The sequence below is a fragment of the Vanessa tameamea genome, chromosome 12 (genome assembly GCF_037043105.1).
Source record: "Vanessa tameamea isolate UH-Manoa-2023 chromosome 12, ilVanTame1 primary haplotype, whole genome shotgun sequence".
In the NCBI taxonomy this organism is placed as follows: Eukaryota; Metazoa; Arthropoda; class Insecta; order Lepidoptera; family Nymphalidae; genus Vanessa; species Vanessa tameamea.
In genome coordinates, this window is record NC_087320.1 from 12,312,104 (window position 1) to 12,331,562 (window position 19,459).

The window sequence follows — 19,459 nt, forward strand, 5'->3', positions numbered from 1 at the left end:
TTAAAGAAAATTGTTTAAGATTGTTCATTATCAACAGAACATCGTATCAAAAACCTAATCTTAGTATATTTTTTTATTTATTAATAGCATGGTGTGGTATACACATTTAGCACATAGTTTTAATTATGGAATGAACATTTTATTTTTTTAACATTTAAAAGTTGTATTGGTTGGTACATTGTTCCTTTTTTTAAAAAGTTATGAGCTATAAAAGAAAAAAATGGCAATGAAATTAATTATACAACCATCAACTTTAATTTTTGATTTAATCTTATAACAAGCTTTACTTTAAGAGGAAAGAAGAAATATTATTAAATCCTCAAAGATGCATTATTAATAAAAAAACATTATTGTTTTAAAAAAAAATCATAATATAAGCTTTATTTGAAACAAAACGATACTAACTTACAATATTTTATAGATTTCTTTCAAGAAATATTATATGTACTATTCGCTACAAGAAAACGGTTGCAATTAAAAAACAACTTTAAACTTTTGTTTCTACGCTCATTTTTACACGAACATCTGTGATATCAAAACAATGAAATTGATATTTGATCTCGTTTATTGCATTTCTATCTAGATATGATATTTTATTTTTTATATTTATAGTTTCTCTGCATCAACGTGTTCATGTGTTTGTCTCTTGTACTATACGAGTATATAAGAATTAATATTTATTTTAATATATTAATATGAAGACTATGCTTTATATACCATTTAAGCATCATATTATATTCTAAAGCGCGAGTGAGCCAGTGTAACTGTAGGCGCAAGAGACATAACATCTTAGCTCCTAAGGTTGGTGGTGCATTGGTGTGATGTAAAGATTGGTTGATATTTTGACAGTACTAATTTCTATGAACGGTGTAACCCCTTACCGACATATAGCCTTAATGCCCGTTTGTCTACTTATTACGTATACATGACAAGTACACAGTACTTACGTTTGTTCATTGGATACGAAGATAATACTTATATTGACGTGGCAAATACTAGGAGGTTGCCTCGAAATTTAAGACGAATTGTTCTTAATGTATCTCACGTTCGACCTAAAGGCGCGACCAATTTGGTAGACCTTTGATTTAGGATAAAGTTTAAGTCAGGAAATTGTTAAATTACATTTCTGACATCTGGAATTGAGCTTCTGTAAACGTGTTCGTCATTTTTCATACGTTAACAAGTTGGACCCCTATCATTTGGTATTACATAATCAGCCTGTAAATTTCCCACTGCTCCTCTCCCGTTGAGGAGAAGGTATGGAGCATATTCCACCACGCTGCTCCAATGCGGGTTGGTGGAATGCATATGTGGCAGAATTTCGTTGAAATTAGACACATGCAGGTTTCCTCACGATGTTTTCCTTCACCGCCGAACACGAGATGAATTATAAACAAATTAAGCACATGTAAATTCAGTGGTGCCTGCCTGGGTTTGAACCCGAAATCATCGGTTAAGATGCACGCATTTGGTATTTATGAGTAAAATAACTGACCTCTAAATGTTCCTTTACCAGGCAAAGGAGGCCTCTTCTGTCAAAGAAAGGGTTTGGAGTGTTTTTTGTACTACACTATAGTTCTATTCACTTACGAAGGCGTTTAATTAAATTATTATCGGCGTGCATATTTAGTATTAGTGAGTGATGCTCGTGCTAACAAGATGTCGTAGTGTGCCTAAGACGAATAACAGTAAAGCAAAGATAAGAGCAAAACAATCAAATTAGATTATATTTGTTAAGTTTATTATATTAAAATTGCCGATAATTTGACGTGGCTCCTCCACGTTCAATTTGACGGTGAGGGACATGACTTCATTAGTGAATAAATCTGTAGTGTATTTTGACTATTTAAGACTTTTGAAGGATTTAATTCATTTTGTATAATATGTTCGGAGATGTTTTGGAATTAAATTTGGATTTGTTCAAAATAGGAAATCCAAATAGATTAAGCCTTGACTTCTTTTAAAAGACGCTGACTTCAATATTTTTTTTAAATAAATTTATAATTTGAGTATATACAGCTACACTACAACATCAGATTTTACATCCATGACTGATATTTATTTAATTTTAGAACGCAACGTTGGACTCCGTTTTATTTGTCTCAATTTATTTTACAACTGTTCATATTTGAGAGCTTCTCTTGTAATAACTTGCGATTTCTTTATATTAGAATCTTCATTCGTGCTGGGCGTGTCCGTCTGTTCAGACTGCTTTATCGGTTTCGACAACCGTCTGCAAAGTTGTACGTATTTTAAACTTTGTCGAGTGTAGATTATTTTATTGCGGGAAATCTGTTGCGAGAATTTCATCTAGTGATTTAATTGATGATCTTGAAGTGTTTTAATGTTTGATGAAATATTAATATAAAAAATAATAAATGTAGGAACTTGCTGCAAATGTTCTCCTCTTGCCGGCTTGCTAGAACGACGCTCCTCCAAATGGTAGTATATGGTATGCGACACAGGCTAAGTTCCTTGCGATGGTATTCTACACAACCGAACAAGATATGCATAAAATTTAAGTACGAAGATTCAGTGGCGCTCGGTCGCGTTTAAATACTTCGATTGATATTCAAAATTAACTTGTACTTTTTGGTAACTTCTAGTAATCTATAAATTTTCCTCTTAAAACATATTTATCTGATAATGACTTCTATGATCTATCTGATGATGATTGGACCACCAATTAATAAAAGACGTTTTTTCCACGTGACTACTATTTCCTTAAAATGGAAATGATATTTATGAAAGCGAAAAAAGATTATACGACATATTTCAATATAGCTAACATTATAGTTCATTATGTTTCTTGTGACAAATGATCTCGACGTGATAAGCACATATTACAAGAGGAGCCCTTAATTTGACATAATAGAATCTGCTTACTGTCCTGATTTTATCATAAATATATAACCGATGATGGGGCTGATCCAGTTAATATTTAAATAATCTTTGATATTTTGTTGAGTGTGTGTAATTAATGTACATTTTGGTTAAAATTTTTTTTGTCTTACTCTCAATTTAGCCCTTTCGTATATAGAAAAATGTATTACGTATTAAATATATTTTTTTTAAATAATATATGTAAAATTACTTATTATTTGTCCTGTTAACAAAATGTTTAAACATCAGAGAGTAGAGATACCTTTGGTTGCTTAAATATCTTGTGCTTGTTTAAATGCCAAATGTGACCAAAATTGATCCAATGATGAAAATAGAAACTGTGCATCCTCTATATTACAAAATCACCTAAACCTTATTCTGTAAAGTATTGCATGCATTATTACAAAAGTAGAATATAACGCTTGAAGCTACGCATAGAATGCATCCATGAGAGAGCTAGAGGACTCTCATATGCGTTGAATATAAAAGAGGAATAAAATAATATAAAATTCGTTTTCTCACATTTAATCGCTGTCAATAAGAACGTACAACAATTTTCCCGTTGACCTTGTACACGGAGAATCCTTGCAGTGACTGACAAGCTTGCATTGTTACGGAACGGGAACATATTGGATTTTTCGGTCCATTTGCCGACGGGAATGAGGTCTACTTTGAATGTACTTGTATTTTCTTTTATTACATTTTAACTCAAACGTTGTGTGAATTTATTTTACTTATTCGTTTCTATTTTTGAGTTGTTGGTTTATTTAAGATTATATTTAATGGCGTCGGTAGGCGGACTTATTGGCCACCCGATGGTCACCATTTCCCAGATCAGCGCCGTAGGCAATTTCAACCATTTCTTGCATAATCAATGCGCCACCAAACTTGAGAATTGAGATTTTACATCCCATCCCATTTTACGTCCCATGGGCCTGTAATTATACTGGTTTACTAGCTACTTATGAGTGGTATCTACTTAAATAGGTTTGCAAAAAGCCCTACCTCTAAGTAAAAACCTCTAAGTATAGGTAACAATGACAAGAATATAAGAAATGTTAGTGTAGCATAAGCCTGATGGCTAGCTTGGAAGTGGCCAGGAAAACTGAGTTTTAAGACTAGATACCTAATACCGTGGCAGATCTTGCATGCCAAAGCATGTATTAGTACGTACTCGAAACTTATTCCTTTAAACAGTCACATGATATTTGAATACTATATGTGCGAGTAGACGAAATGTTGAGATGTTAGAGAACTTTTTGTTTTTTATGATATCGGTAGGCGGACGAGCAAATAGGTCACCTGATGGTAAGTGGTCACTACCGCCCATAGACAATGGCGCTGTAAGAAATATTAACCATTCCTTACATCATCAATGCGCCACTGACCTCGGAAACTAAGATGTTATGTCCCTTGTGCCTGTAGTTACACTGGCTGGCTCACCCTTCAAGCCGGAACACAACAATACTAAGTACTACTGTTTGGCGGTAGAATATGTGATGTGTGGGTGGTACCTACCAAGACGGGCTGGCCCAAATCCCTACCAACAAATGTCGATACAAATCATCCAAAGAATTGTATTTATAATACATATTATTTAAGTGAACAACTGAATTGTAGGTATCAATACATATTATTTAAGTGAACAACTGAATTGTATGTATCAATACACATTATTTAAGTAATCAACCAACTTAGAACATTGTTGCTGTAAGTTTTTCAGTTGAGAACATTTGTCATAAAAGGAAAGGTTCGATATTAATATTTTCAATCTTACATTTGTTATCTGCGTGATTTAGCAAAAAATATCTCCAAGGAAACCGGGTTACATGATTTTAATTTTAGATCAGTATTTATTTATTAGCTAATTTGAATAGAGCGATCCATCTCACCCGAATACAGATGCTGGTCATTCAAAGAATATGCTTAACACGGTGACGTAGTCATTATTTATATTGAATTTAAGATATGTGTGTCAGTACATTCTTGAAGGTGGATGAGATAATATCGTGAATAGATTTATTATTTAAGGTCTACTTAACAATAAAACAAAACAAAAGAAAAAATATTTACAACACCTTTAATCCAGTAAACCATACATTTAATGGAAATATTACCTTCAAAGTAACAATCTCGAAACTTTATGAGCTATTTCAGTAACATCAAAGGTTCGTTATAACGATTTGATAGGCTTTGTAACTTTATCAACCACTTATCGCTCTGGTAACGATCATCTAATACCTGATAATAATACCTGATGTGGTAGGTAGTGTGGTAGGTACTAATCTTAATATATATGCCGTATTAGTATTAGTAATGTTTGCAATATATTTTTTTAAGTATAAAATATGTTGCGGATTTTCAAATGGGACATCTGATTATTGTCTGATGACTGATCGTGTTGTCAATGCCTTACAAATATTGGGAACTATGATGTAAGATTAAAAAAAATCTGTCAAAAACGTGTGTATCCTAAAAAATATTAGAATATTAACGAATTAATAGAAAACGGTCGCCTGTACTGTTAACATTTATATCTGTAAAAGAAATCCTGTATAGTTCCTTTCGCTAGTTCTCCTCAAGTCTGAGATGTTTCTTTCCAAGTCAGTGGTAGAATTTAGATAATTTAGAAAGTGTTATCTTTCTTCTTATAAATAAAGAATATTAAATTCTGTATTCCAATTATTATTTTTTTCATGATATTGTACTAATATTTTAAAGAGGTAAATTTTATTGTTTTGTTTTTCTTATTCTGAATCTGATTAATCTGACTTTATACTTTTATATGCGACGTAAGTTATTAAATAGGTTAGAAAACTTACTAACATGTTGTAGGTACATATATGATTTGAGATATTACTTAATATGCTGATTCGGGAAGTAAATTTTCGGTCCAGTCACTTTTGGAACAGAGGTTTTCTGTAATAATAAACTCGAAACTGACCGCAGAACACGTGCGAGAAATGTTAGAATTATATATGCGACATTATGATAGATGTATTAATTATTAAATGTATAGAATACAAGTATCAAAATGGCGATATTTTGAAAAATTCTTACAATGTTGCACTGCTGATACAAAAATTACATGTCTCTAAAATATCAACTAAAAAGTCAACTCAAGTATCTCATGATAGTGACCCTGTTCCTTGTTCATGTTCATCCATTATTATTCTCATCAATAATACTCAAGCGATAGCTTAAAGCAATTATATTATATCTTCAGACATAATTCAGCTACCGAGTCATGTCTTACGAATGTTTAAAACACAACAAGTACATCGTAACAATCTGTCTTGTATAAACAGCGCTGCCCTAATTCCTCTGACCCACTTTCCTACACCTGGACCAGGCAGGACTTCTATCTAGACTATAATATAACTTGTTTTCAAAACTATAACTAAATTTATGCTTTATTATATTGAATAACAGTGAAGTATATTGTTCTACAGTCTCGTTATAGAATCTGAAGTTCTTCAATTAATAGATCATTATTATTTGTAATTATTAAAATTATTATTGTAAAGTTAAATGGTCTTAGGAGGCATATTATTCAACATAAGATTGATATAGATGATAAAAAGCGTGGAGCTAATACTTGTTGACTTTCGGGCAGGATATATTATATAAATCTGATAGCATAATTTTGTATTTTAAATGTGAAAAATGTGACTTTTTCTTGCCGGTTGATTCCGTAGAATCAATATTCCGTACCAGTGATAACTTTACGTTTAAAATTCTATAAAGTGACGATTTAAAAGTGCCTGTAAGATCCTGCTTGAACAAAGTATAATTTGATTTTGATGTAAATAGAGATTTAGGTTTACTAAAGTATTTTTCAACGAGTAAAGGTTGTAGTTAACATCAATGACCTAAATAATATTAACGGCGAGTGGTCACCGTTGCTAGCTGCGATTGGTGTGGTATTAAATATCTCCAATAACTTACATAAGCTTAAAGCTTAGTGCTTAAATATTTGGTTTATATTTACTAGTTTATAAAACTGTTTTATTATACTAATGTTTATTTTATCGTTTTTATTGTAAGTACTTACCATGTCAAGTATATATACTTTTAACACAATTTTCTGACATAAAAAGGAATAGCCTATAAATTTCCCACTGTTGGGCAAAGTCTTGAAACTTATTTCACCACGCTGCTCCTATGGACTCGCACTATACCACAAGAAACTCAAATAAGACACATGTATACGTCTGTACGGGCTTGAACCCATAATCTTCGGTCACGATTCACGAGTTCTATCCATTGGACCATATTTACGTATTCTATAAAAGAGATATAGATTATAAGATGCTAGAGGTAAATCAAACATTCTTCATTTAAGAAACTGCTGTAAAATATTATAAGAAAGTTTAAAAATATGATAAACTATTAATTATCAAAGTATTCGTTTTGTAAGACTCGTTTAGATATATCATTTTCCTCATTATAAATATAATTTGCAGATTTATTTTGTAATATTAATAATATATTGTTTTATTATCAATATATAAAAATCTTATCAAAATATCTTATCAGAATACATAAGAGAATCAAATATCAAACGAGAATTTCATCAATACGGATACTTGGGAGAATCTTAAAAAATGTAAAGTACTTTCGGAGGGTTCTTTCATGGCGTCCTTGGATTTTTCCCATGCCTTTAGCAGGTGGATGCTTCATTAAAATTCGCCCTAAAAACCCGGAGATCCAACCTTCGATCCCGGTTCAAGTTATACTGGTGAAGTGATAAGATTTATATAAATTGGGTTGCTTTGATAAAACTGCAAAGAGATGACGTGAAGTTTTAAGAAAATCAACGCCAACATATGTTTTTGATAAAAAATCTATTAGCAAGACGCAAACGAGACTACGTCATTAGCCTGTATGCTCATCACGAGACTTTAACAATTGAAAGTTATGCAAAATATATGTAACTTAAACCGATAGCCGTCATTGCATTCAAAATTACATACTCTGAAATAACAAACTATTTTATTATCTGGTAAAATATATTTGAAGTAATCGGTTCGGTTTGGTGCTGTTCAAATAAAGTATATATTAAGATTTAGATTTTTTGGAATCTAGAAATGTGACGTAGTGGTATTGGTCTATTAACAAATTTATAATAATCACACGTACATAGCTAAACATAAGTTACACAGCCCAATTTGAGTTAAGTGAACAATCTTGTGCTCCGTTCTCATTTACTTTCTGTACACATACGTTAGTGAATATTAATTATTTAAAACTACCCTCAAAAGGTACGAGGTTCCTATTTTAATAATTTACGTAGGTTTTGTTACGTTCTTATTAAAATATTTACATGAAACGTTTTTAGAATTGTGCGTTCTTACGGGTCGGAATTATTGGAAAACTTTCGTTATATGTATTAAACGAAAATCGTTGCAATTTGAATTATTTTCGGAACAATCACAGATCAAAACTCTTACCTATTTCGAAATTATAACAGTCTAATAAAATTATCTCCACCTCTAAAATGAGATAGACTACATGTAAAATATTTTTACTTTATAGAAAATAGAATACAAAAAAAATCTATTCCAAAAGAGAAAATGGATTTGGAAAGCATTCGCGAAATATTTTCTAATTCATAATTCCATACATTTCCATGCACCTTAGCATAATCGTGAGCGGGTCAAGGACTGATTATGTGGGTTATGAAGAAGCCGAGTCAAAAACAGAGTTCATTAATGTAAAATCAGTTCCTTCCTAAACGTCTAAATCGATACACTAAGCCGATGCAACACTTCCTCGACCCGCACCAAGCGATACGAGACTCTAACCCAAGACGTTAAAATTCATTTTTAATTGGTCATAGCGCTGTCATTTCCGTCTTTCGTATTGTAATGCGTTTTATACCAGGACAAGGTTAGGTGGGAATGAGATGGAGCTATAAAAATTCGTATCGGTGTGAAAGAGAGCGAGATGTAGGAATGCAAGGCTGAAGGTTCGCAGGTACAGTGACCTGACCTAGTTCGAGGTGCAGGGCATGGTGTAAATATTGATTCAGCGGTACAACCTGTTGCTAAGGTGGAGTCTTTGGGATCTTTTTGGTGCTGCAGGACTTTACGTCTCATTTCATACAAATATAGAATAATAAAGCATATTTACGATCAGTATCTGAAAAACAAAATTAAAATTTGACTCAGTATCTTAATTTTAAAATGTAATGGTCTTAACTTTGTACTTCTTATTTGACTTTGAGGACATTTAAATACTGAATCAATAATATGAAACTTGTTCAGCTTACGACGGTAATTAGATATATTTTCCTTTTAAAATTAGTGGGCAGATAGGATAACTAATCCCGTATTATAACCGTGGTTTCGTTAATTAATAAACTTTAACTTTGCGAACAAACTACTAATATTAACATTGCGTTTTGTATCTTTTATTTATATTTAGCAGAGGACATAGTCATTGTGTTATTTGTGTTGTATAATATAGGTAAATGATAAAAGTATATTTATGATATATATATTTTTTTATAATTCCTCCTTTCCCTTTCATAAACTAGTTGTCTTGCTTTTCAGCGAAAGCCTGTCTTATATTTTCTTTTCCAAGTTATTTCCGCAATGTTTCATCTATCGTCCATCCCATCTCTGACCTTGAGTCTTGTTCCTTTTTTCTCTTTCCATCGGATCCTTAACTCACGTATCTCTGTCTTTTTTATAAATGATCCACTTACTTCTATTTGAGTTTTTTATTGATACAATATGAGAAAACTCCAGTATTATTTATCATTTTCGTTTAGTCGTACGAAGTTGGGAAAACATTTATCATAATTTTAAAATATCTTATAAATTCAATCAAAATATTCTATATTTAAGTAGGCTCATAAGAACTCTTTTGAGTGGTCATGTTAAGTGTTGAATTAAATGAAAAGATACAACTGGTTCGGAAAGTAGTTTCTACGAAAAGAACCGGCTAGAAACTCAGTATATAGGGATATATACGTGCATTGTGTATTGGATTATTTTTTTTCAATAATATGTAGACTCTGCTTAGTCATAATTTATTCGAATGCTAAACATAAATACTTTGTATCAATCGTATTCCTGCTTGAAGTATCAGTTAGCCAGTGTCTACAAGGAACATAACATCTTATATCTCAAATATACTAAGGGCGTCAATAATATCACCATCAACCCTGTCCTTTTGTTAAACTACGTACCAATAAAATATATATTGTGGTATTTAAAAAAACAATTGAATGTTTACACTGTAGCTAGAATAGCTGATATTATTGAATGTGTAAATGATACGATTCTATTTTACAGCATGGGTGCTCGGCTGGCTGATGTGCAAGACAGTGCCCTACGTGCAAGGACTGTCCGTGGCGGCGTCCGTCTATAGTTTGGTCGCAGTATCACTTGATAGGTGAGTTTAGTTAATAATTTGCTCTAATTAATTTATTAATGTGAAAGATAATATTGACGCTTAATTTAGCCTCATATACATTGGGAGCGTAGTGATTCTGGTAGTATTCGTGCCAATATTTTACTTATTGATTGAGTTTGTTTATATATGTATGTCAATCTTTATATATAGTTCTACTATGGCAGAGTGGTTAGAAAACGTGCATAGTAACTGATGATTATCAGTTCAGATCCGGGAAAGCGGAAAATTTTCATGTGTGATTTATCGATTTGTGTTTTTGTGTTTATTATTCATCTCGTGCTTGACGGCGTAGGAAAATATCGTGAGGAAACCTACATGTGGCATACGAAAATCTGCCTCGTATATCAAACAATTCCCAATGTTAATAGAACTTGTCTATATACATACATATATTATATTCGTTGTTCAACACTTTAGTGGATTCTGTAACAGATGGAAAATAATTGATGTCAAATTGTTCAGGTAGCGAGAATTGTAATGTCATTAAACTTCTTTACCTCGTTCCACCTTAAGGTTAATGAGACAGTAACCCTTTATTGGACATCTATACTGTTTTCGTTAACTTAAAAGTTTTTAAGCATTAAGTTTCTGGTTGGCTTAAATAAAGTTGAAATATATGAAGGAATAAAGTTCGTCTGTGACCGGGTCAGTGCTAAACACCGACCTCCCCGGGCTAGACTGGAATAGTAAAGCTTTCCTCTGGGTAGGTGGTGGTTCTACTTTTCATAAACTTTAATTTCATAGTTGCGCTTATCCAGATAACTTGTGATCTTTGGTTTAAAAGTAGCATTAAAATTAATGTCTTCGGTCGATATAATTGAATACGTACATGGACTTGTGCAATATACAGTTATCGATAACATAATTGTATCAAATTGTAAAATCAATTGTAGCAAATAGTAACAAATAATTACAAATGAAAAAATACCGAACGTTGAAAAATTGAGCAATTGCTAGGCAGTAGTGTTGCGGCCAATGTTCACTAAGCAGCCGAACCGAACCCACGACATGCTCACCCAGGCCAGACCACTCTACCCCGCGCCACCAGATGGCCGTGTGTTTCGCTTCCGGTGATAAAATACCGAGGACTCCTAACAATGTCCGTATAACAGTTGAGATATTAATTGGAAACAATAACTATATTTACATTATTGTTTTCAGTACATTTATTATTACATATAAATTACTCCAAAGGGTAAAAACCAGAGCTAACAAATTTAATATATTCACGACCTTTCGGGAACCAAGCGTAACGTAACCTTTTAGTCCCTAACCATTTTGAACTTGACCTACATATATACAGAAATCCAGTAATTTTTGGCAAGAGGCTCAAACGTTCATTCGGGACGGTTTAATTGGAGTGGTATTTTATTTATAAGGCTGTGTTGCGAGAGGTTGGAAGATATATAAAATACTACTGTGTTGTGTGTGTTATATTTTGTTTAATAATAACACGTAAAAGGTAAAACTGCTTTTAAAGTAGTGGTCGTTATATTATATTGTTTATCGACAAACGCTTGACATGTTTCGACGTGATCGAGGCGTCCGCATCATAAGTACAGGAATTGTATTCTTCCTGAATGATGTCAAATATTACTCGATAAGGAACGTTAGTAAAATTTGAATATATAATTATAATACAAACAAGAATTCATAAATTAATTCTTTAACAATTTCATATTTGAAAATGGAACAGAATATTTACTAAGTGCAATTCTGTAAGAATTCACTTCTTATCTCACTCCTGAAATGTTGAAAACCTATTTACGGTAATACGAGATTTTGATACGTGTGTCCTATAAATGTTATCATTATAGTCAATGTCACATATCACATTCTGACATTCCACGCCCGTGTTCTGCGGTGAGTTTCGAGTCTCCTCTTAAATAATAGCTCTACTATACACAGTTCATTTTACTTGTGAAATATTTACAAACAGTGTATAGGTAAGATGCGCTATAAGGAATCGATCGCTTATATATTTCTTAAAAAAAAAATTATACCTCGGAAAATCTGGCAAGAGTACATAGTTACATACTTTCAAAACCAAAATTAATGTATGCACACATTTTTACTTATGAATGGCGTTATGTCAAATCGTAGACATTCCTACATCGCGATGGCAAGATTCGCTAATTTATTTATATAGCACTATGGAAAGATTCAAATAGTTTTATTCGTAAACATTAGTGTCTTGCAGCATCCTTAGGATCGAGTGAACTAGTTGTTCATTTATTTTATTCAAGTAGGCTTTTACAAGCACTTTTGAATCGTCATTTTAGAAACTACATTAAGTGAAGCTACCGCCGGTTCGGAATGTAGATCCGAGAAGATCCGGCAAGAAACTCAGTAGTTACTCTTTTCCAACATTTAAAATACAAAGGTATGTTAGTTAAATTCAATTACATATGTATAAAATATATCCTGCCTGGAAGTCAACAAGTATTAGTTTCATAAATTAAATATAATCAACTATACATCATTGTATATATCAAAAGGTAATATACAAACTCTTAAAACGTAGAATTCGAACTCCATAATTTTACATATATTTTGTAATAGTTCACTTCAATGTGTCAAATACTTAAGCAGAACATTAATAGTCCTAGTTTATCTTACTAAGTCTTACCTGTACCTCTTCAAGGCTGTCCTGTTTCATCCCGCCTTGACCCGTGTGATGGGACCTCATTATATTAAAAACCCCATAATGCGATGAAGCCTCGCCGAAGGTCTTGCGTGCCAAAAATTTATCAATTCTGTTGTGAGAATGGTGACAAATTGCTATGGTGGTCGTAATTTATAAATTACTGGCTACGTTACGTTAGAAACTTACCAAAATATAACTATAACTGTTGTACAAATTTACTTTGTGTTTAATATTTTGAGAATTAAATAATTAGGCTTTAATCTGAATGATCATAAGTCGGTGACAGGCGACTGCATATCTGATGATGATGAAGAATTTCTGATGAGTGGGTGGTACATACACAGACGGGTTTGCACAGAGCCTTTCCCACAAGTGAAGCTATTTAATTAGTAACATCACTTTAGTTCCGCGTGGGAGATAATTAACTTATCATTAAACACTCTCACGCGAGTTAAAATGAGTCCCGAGAACGACAATTTACTACGTACTTATAAGCATTGCCTATTCGCTTCATATTGACGTTGGAATATAAATGTTATTTCTTTACAACTTGAAATAAAATTGCTCCTTGAAGAACTCCCGATGTATTTGTCTTGGATGAAAATCCGTATCGTTTTCTGTAATTAAAGCCTCGTTTATAAATACTTTATTTACTAATATTGCTATACTGATATCGAGTTTCAGACATGGTTTGTTTGTTTAAATGAGCTGATTTTCGAAATCTAAAAGATCTGAAAACAAATGTATTTCATATGAGAATAATAATTGTATTACAAGTTGTCACCTGCGACTTCACTCGTTTTAAGGGGTCGGTCGTCTGGTATTCGTCTAAAAAATTTCATGCTTCCTTCGTACAAAATATCATCAAATACGGTTAAGTGGTCAAGTCGTCAAAGATTGACAGACAGACAGACAGACAGAAACGCTTTCGCAATTATAATATTTGTATAGATTATTTATTCACAGACGTGCTGTCCATGCTGTTGTTACAGCACGTTATTAATAATTGTTGTTGTTATTTAAAATCTTATTTTAACGTGCCATTTACTTAGCATGTGAATTTTATTGACTGGTTGCATCAAAATCTGTATTGAGAATGCTTATAAACAATATAACGTCACGCTATGGTCGATGGGAAGCTGAGCAAAATACCCCTCTAACCGAAGATTAGACAAAGAAATCTTAATACAATCAAATCAATTTTATTCAAGTAAACTTCACAATGAAGTGATTTGGAATCGTCGATATTAAAATACTACCACCGTTTCGGAAAGCAGCCTTCAGCGAGAAGAAACGGCAAGAAACTCGCATAGTTGCTCTTTTCAAATAAACAGATTTACAATGCTGTTTTTTTACAATAATTGGTGTCCTGTGATGGAACCCGAGCCTAAATCCAGGCGTTTTTTTTCTAAAAAGTACTCTTTTAATGAATAATAAGACTTATTTATTAATTTAGTCTTAATAAACTTTTTAAATTTCGTAAATGGTAAATTGCTTACATTTCCCGGTATCTTATTATATATGCGTATACTATTGCCCAAAAACGTTCTCTGTACCGTATGCAAACGGAAAGTAGGGGTTACAAGTTTATTCTTATTTCTTGTATTAATAGTATGTATATCAGCTTTTATGGAATACTTTTGTATATTCTTCTGTATAAACATTATATTATCATAAATATATTGTGAAGCAGCCGTTAATACACCTATTTCTTTAAATTTTTCGCGTATCTCAATCAAAAATGGTTTTAAATTTAATGATTACACAATAAGAAATTAATTTAATTATAAATAATATTGTTTTTTTTTTTAATAAAATAGGACCAATATTATTATATTTTTAGTGAGTAGGAATATTTTAATCTTACCACGTTGAATGTATATTATATGTTTATTTAACGTCTTTAATAAGTTGACTACTTAGTTATGAAAAATGATGTGTAAAATTATTTCTTCCATAAAACAAGGGGGAGTAATGAAAATCTGTCGACGTGATGTGAATTAATTTCGAACTTCAATCTTGCAGAGTGCATTAAGCTTTATGTTAATACTATATCTTCTAGACTAGACTGCAAGTGTAATAATCTGCTGCAATCATGTTTTTTTTAACTCTCCCGTTTTTATATCTATTAAATTTATTTATTTAGTTATATAAGTCGGTTGTTTCGCCCGTATGCGTGGACGGCCGTCGACGTGTGTTTGGATATTGAAAATTTCATTTAAATCCGTGCGAACTAGATATATAAAAACTTTCACATTTGCAATATTAGTGGGTCGTGAATAAGCATATTATATAATACATACTACAATTCAATCACCACAATATATCGCCATGACGCGACGGTTGCTGATAAATAATCTCTAGACATCTTCACACCTACAATTGTACAGGTTTAAAAAAGACATTTAAGCAATTTTTTTACTATATACTTAATAGTTTCTTTTTTCTGAGTAAATCCTAATCGTTACAATTTTTCAATTACTAGCATTATATATGTATGTTTTAAGTAAACGTAACTAATACTATCTAATTAGCCTTTTATAAGCATAAAACTATGATCTATTTTTAATGTTATATTGCTTTTACCATTATTATGAGCGCCAGATAAATAAATAAACAAAAATAACAAACACCGTAATATTATATCTATGACGAGGAAACCTTTAATGAATATAGTCGTAGTATACAAAGTTATTAAAAATATATATAAACACTCATACATCATACACGTGACTCCTATGGTTAATAAATCATTGACTGTGTACTCCTTTAGCTATAGTGATCACTAGGCTAAAAAAATAAATAAGAATATCATGTAAACTTTTATAGTATAAGGGTCACGTGCATTCAAATTGTCAAAATTGGTTGTATTGTATTGTCAATACAGCTACTGTTGACATCAAAGTAATTAGGTTTTTTTTAAAGTTAAATTGTTTTATTTTTTATTTTAGTTAGATATTAAATCATAATTATAATATTATAACAATAGTTATTAGGCGCTTAAACATTAATAGAAAAATTTCGCAGCCAACGAGTAAACTCATCGCTTTGCTTTTCTGTCAAATTTTATAATATCTAGGCAGCAATCATTTCATTCTCAATGTGTCTTATATGATTGCATTATATAATACAATTTATTTTTTAATATAGCAACAGAGGCATGCTGGGAACCTTTTGTTAAGACGTACACATGGCCCCACAAGACTTACTCAATACAATTCTGTACTTCGATCGGTATCTATTAAAAGTTAAAACACAATGACAGCCTTATAAGGACGTCAAATGACTGTTTTACTCGAAGCTTATCATCGTCGTGTTCGTCCTGCTTGATTGTAGGTCAAGCCGGGTACTGGCCTCGAGGTTTCACTCCTTGCCCGGGCCTTTCTTACTTTACTTAAGTATAAACTAGATGGCATTAGTAGTATATTTTCTCACTACAGGTAAGTCAATCGGATTGATAAGATTTCAACAGGCTATTGCGTGTATCAGACACTGTTCCCAGTTTACTAATCTTCTTCTAAACTACATACAATACAATATCACGATTGGATAAATGAGTTAAGACATATGTACAATCAATCAATATGGCGTATTCTATACGAGCACATTTCGATATTCAGATCATTTCAAATATATATATAAATAACGCTCACTTGCTGCTGTCGTTTGCATCAATTATTCGTTAAGTAGGTATTTTAAATACTACCCTCTTTAAGGAGAATAAACCTAACTTGACACATTCGTAAAAACAATTATTAAAAGCTTATAAAGTGTTCGTGAATAAGGTAAAATTTTATTACAAATGCATTGACGAACTTTGTTGAATTATTAATTTGTATAAATGTCCCAGCACTAATCATATATAGCAATGTAGTAGTATTAATTAATTCTCTTTGAAAAACAATATCATTTCGAATTCAAAGCACACTGTAATCAACTATTTATCCAAAGTAAATATTCAACTTCAATTCTCGCCACGTATGCGATTAAATCGTTTTCTCCAAATTATTTGGCTATTTACTTTTCAATATATTGAAACTATTGTGTGTCTGATTGTCCACGGTCTTCGTTGTATCGGTAATAGTTTCGGTAATAATTAATTTAGATTCCAAGTCGAAGGGTGAGAGTTTTAATAGTAGTATTAAAAACGGTACTTTTTTATGAAATAAAGAGGAAGTTTGAAAGTGGCACCGATAACTGAGAAGTTATGTGGAAGCCGGCTGTCATTTTTTGGGCATGTTATGCGGATGAATAAGGACCATGTTGTGAGGAAGGTCTTGAGCATGGACGGGGATGGATGTAGAAGAAGGGGACGACCAAAGAAACGATTGATGGATTGTGTGAAAGACGATATGGCTGGTAAAATGTTACTTGTGAGATGACGTCAGACAGAGACGTATGGAAGAAGAAGACATGCTGCGACAAGGGCAGGAGGATGATGATGATTATGATGCCTTAAAAATGTTACAGTATAAATTACAATGTTACCATATAATTTATCATACATAACAAATCTACCCAGAATGGTTTTATATAACGGGCTATTGTGTTTTCTTAGTGGTAGCTTTGTGTAAGCCCGTCGGTGTAGTACCTACCACACAGTTAGTATTGTTGTGTTCTGGTTTTAACGGCTTAATTTAAGCTTACAGCTACATATGGAACATCACTTCTTCGCTTCGATGTTTGGTGGAGCATCGATGTAAGTAATGGTTAATATTTTTTACAGTTCTGATGTCTAAGGGCAGTGTCTATTTACCCTTAGAAAAAAGGAACAAACAGAAAATATATATTTAATTCAATGTTATTACTAAATAAACTATAAATGTTATTTACCGTCATTATAATGGTTATAAATGATACCGTTTCCGATACATATAGAAATTTCTGCGACAAATAACTTAAATGTGACTGTGAACACAGAAAATTAGCTCCCTCTTGAGGCTTCGACTTTATATCCTCCACACTGATTCAATGATGGTATGTTATATGTATCCACACATATAGATGAAATGGCTCAGTGGTTTGAACGCGAGCACCTGAACCGATTATTGCGGGTCCAAACCCAGGCAAGCACCACTCAATTTTCATGTGCTTAATTTTTTTTATAATTCATCTCGTGCTCGGCGTTGAAGGAAAACATCGTGAATGAACTTGCATGTGTCTAATTTCAACGAAATTCTCGGAGCAGCGTCGTGGAATATACTCCACACCTTCTCCTCAAAGGGTGATGAGGCCTTAGCCCAGCAGTGGGAAATATACAGGCTGTTAATGTATATAGATAAATTATGCAATACTACGTGAGTTCGTGGTTCAAAGACGATTTAAACACACACTAATCACATAATAAAATGCAACAATTAAATTGTTTTGTTTGTTTACATAATAAAAAATGACATGATTAAAACCTAATATTTATGTTAGGCTAGTAATATTTATGCGTGTGTTTCGTACATGTTTACATGAGATGTTTTCATATTAACGTCGGTATTTTGATACAAATTCTCGGCGTTGTTTCGATCAAAATTCCTGAGCATAGAGTAATTGTATGCATAAATTGATTCTGGTTTATAACTACGCATGTTGAATAGTTTAAAAATTTGTGTTGACAACATTTTCAACATTATTTTAGATCACTTATGTGTGGTGGTAGGACTCTATACAAGCCCGTCTGGGTAGGTACCACTTATTATCAGATATTTTGCCAAACAGCAATACTGTTGTCCCGGTTTGAAGGGACATTAAGTCTTATTTCCCAAGATTACTTATCACATTGACTATGTAAGGGAGGGTTGTTAGATTTTAGTGGTTAGTTCAGATCCTAAATATTTTCCTGGAATCCTGAAAATTCTCACTAGCATCCATGAGCTTTGTAATTGACAGTGCTATCAGATCCTCACCTTGAAAAAGGAGGGACAGACAATAACAAGTAATTTTAGATATAAAGTTTTGAATAAATAATAAAACTAATTTAGCTGTAGTAATAGTATTATACCGAGCAATACCACCGGAACGGCTATTCCAGCTATTTTCTTTCAAAATTACTCAAAATCTTGACAGTATTTTTAATTGTAACACGTTGCAACGTTTTAAATATAGCAAATAACTTGATAGCTAATTTACGAAATGTTCGTGCGAATCTTCATAAAAGGCGTGTTTTGTAAAAGATCATAAAATTAATGCATTGATTGTAATTTAAATGGTTTATATGCAATACGATCTATATATATAAAAAGGAAATACCGCTCACTGGTTAATTACTAAATCTCAGAATCTGTAACACCTAAAAACTTGAAAGTTATGGTATAAAAACGGATTTTACGAAACTCCACCCCTAAGGAGGTAAAAAGGGGCTTGGAAGATTGTGTTTTATAATATACGCGCGGGTAAAGCCGCAGGTTCATCTAGTATACTAATAATATATTTAATTTTAAATAAACGTTTACCTATAACATGGCCTCACTCAATTCATGTTAATTCCTTCGAGGCTCAAAAATATCTCAAATA

At 32.3% G+C, this 19,459-nt stretch overlaps 1 protein-coding gene across 1 annotated transcript in view; it reads left to right on the forward strand.

Annotated features, from left to right (window-relative positions):
- LOC113402344 (neuropeptide SIFamide receptor-like) overlaps positions 1-19,459 on the forward strand; it is a 147,002-nt gene that overhangs the window by 53,606 nt on the left and 73,937 nt on the right. Inside the window, exon 2 of the mRNA XM_026642566.2 lies at positions 10,188-10,287. Coding sequence (XP_026498351.1) covers positions 10,188-10,287 — 100 coding nt within the window. The remainder of the gene's footprint in view (positions 1-10,187; positions 10,288-19,459) is intronic.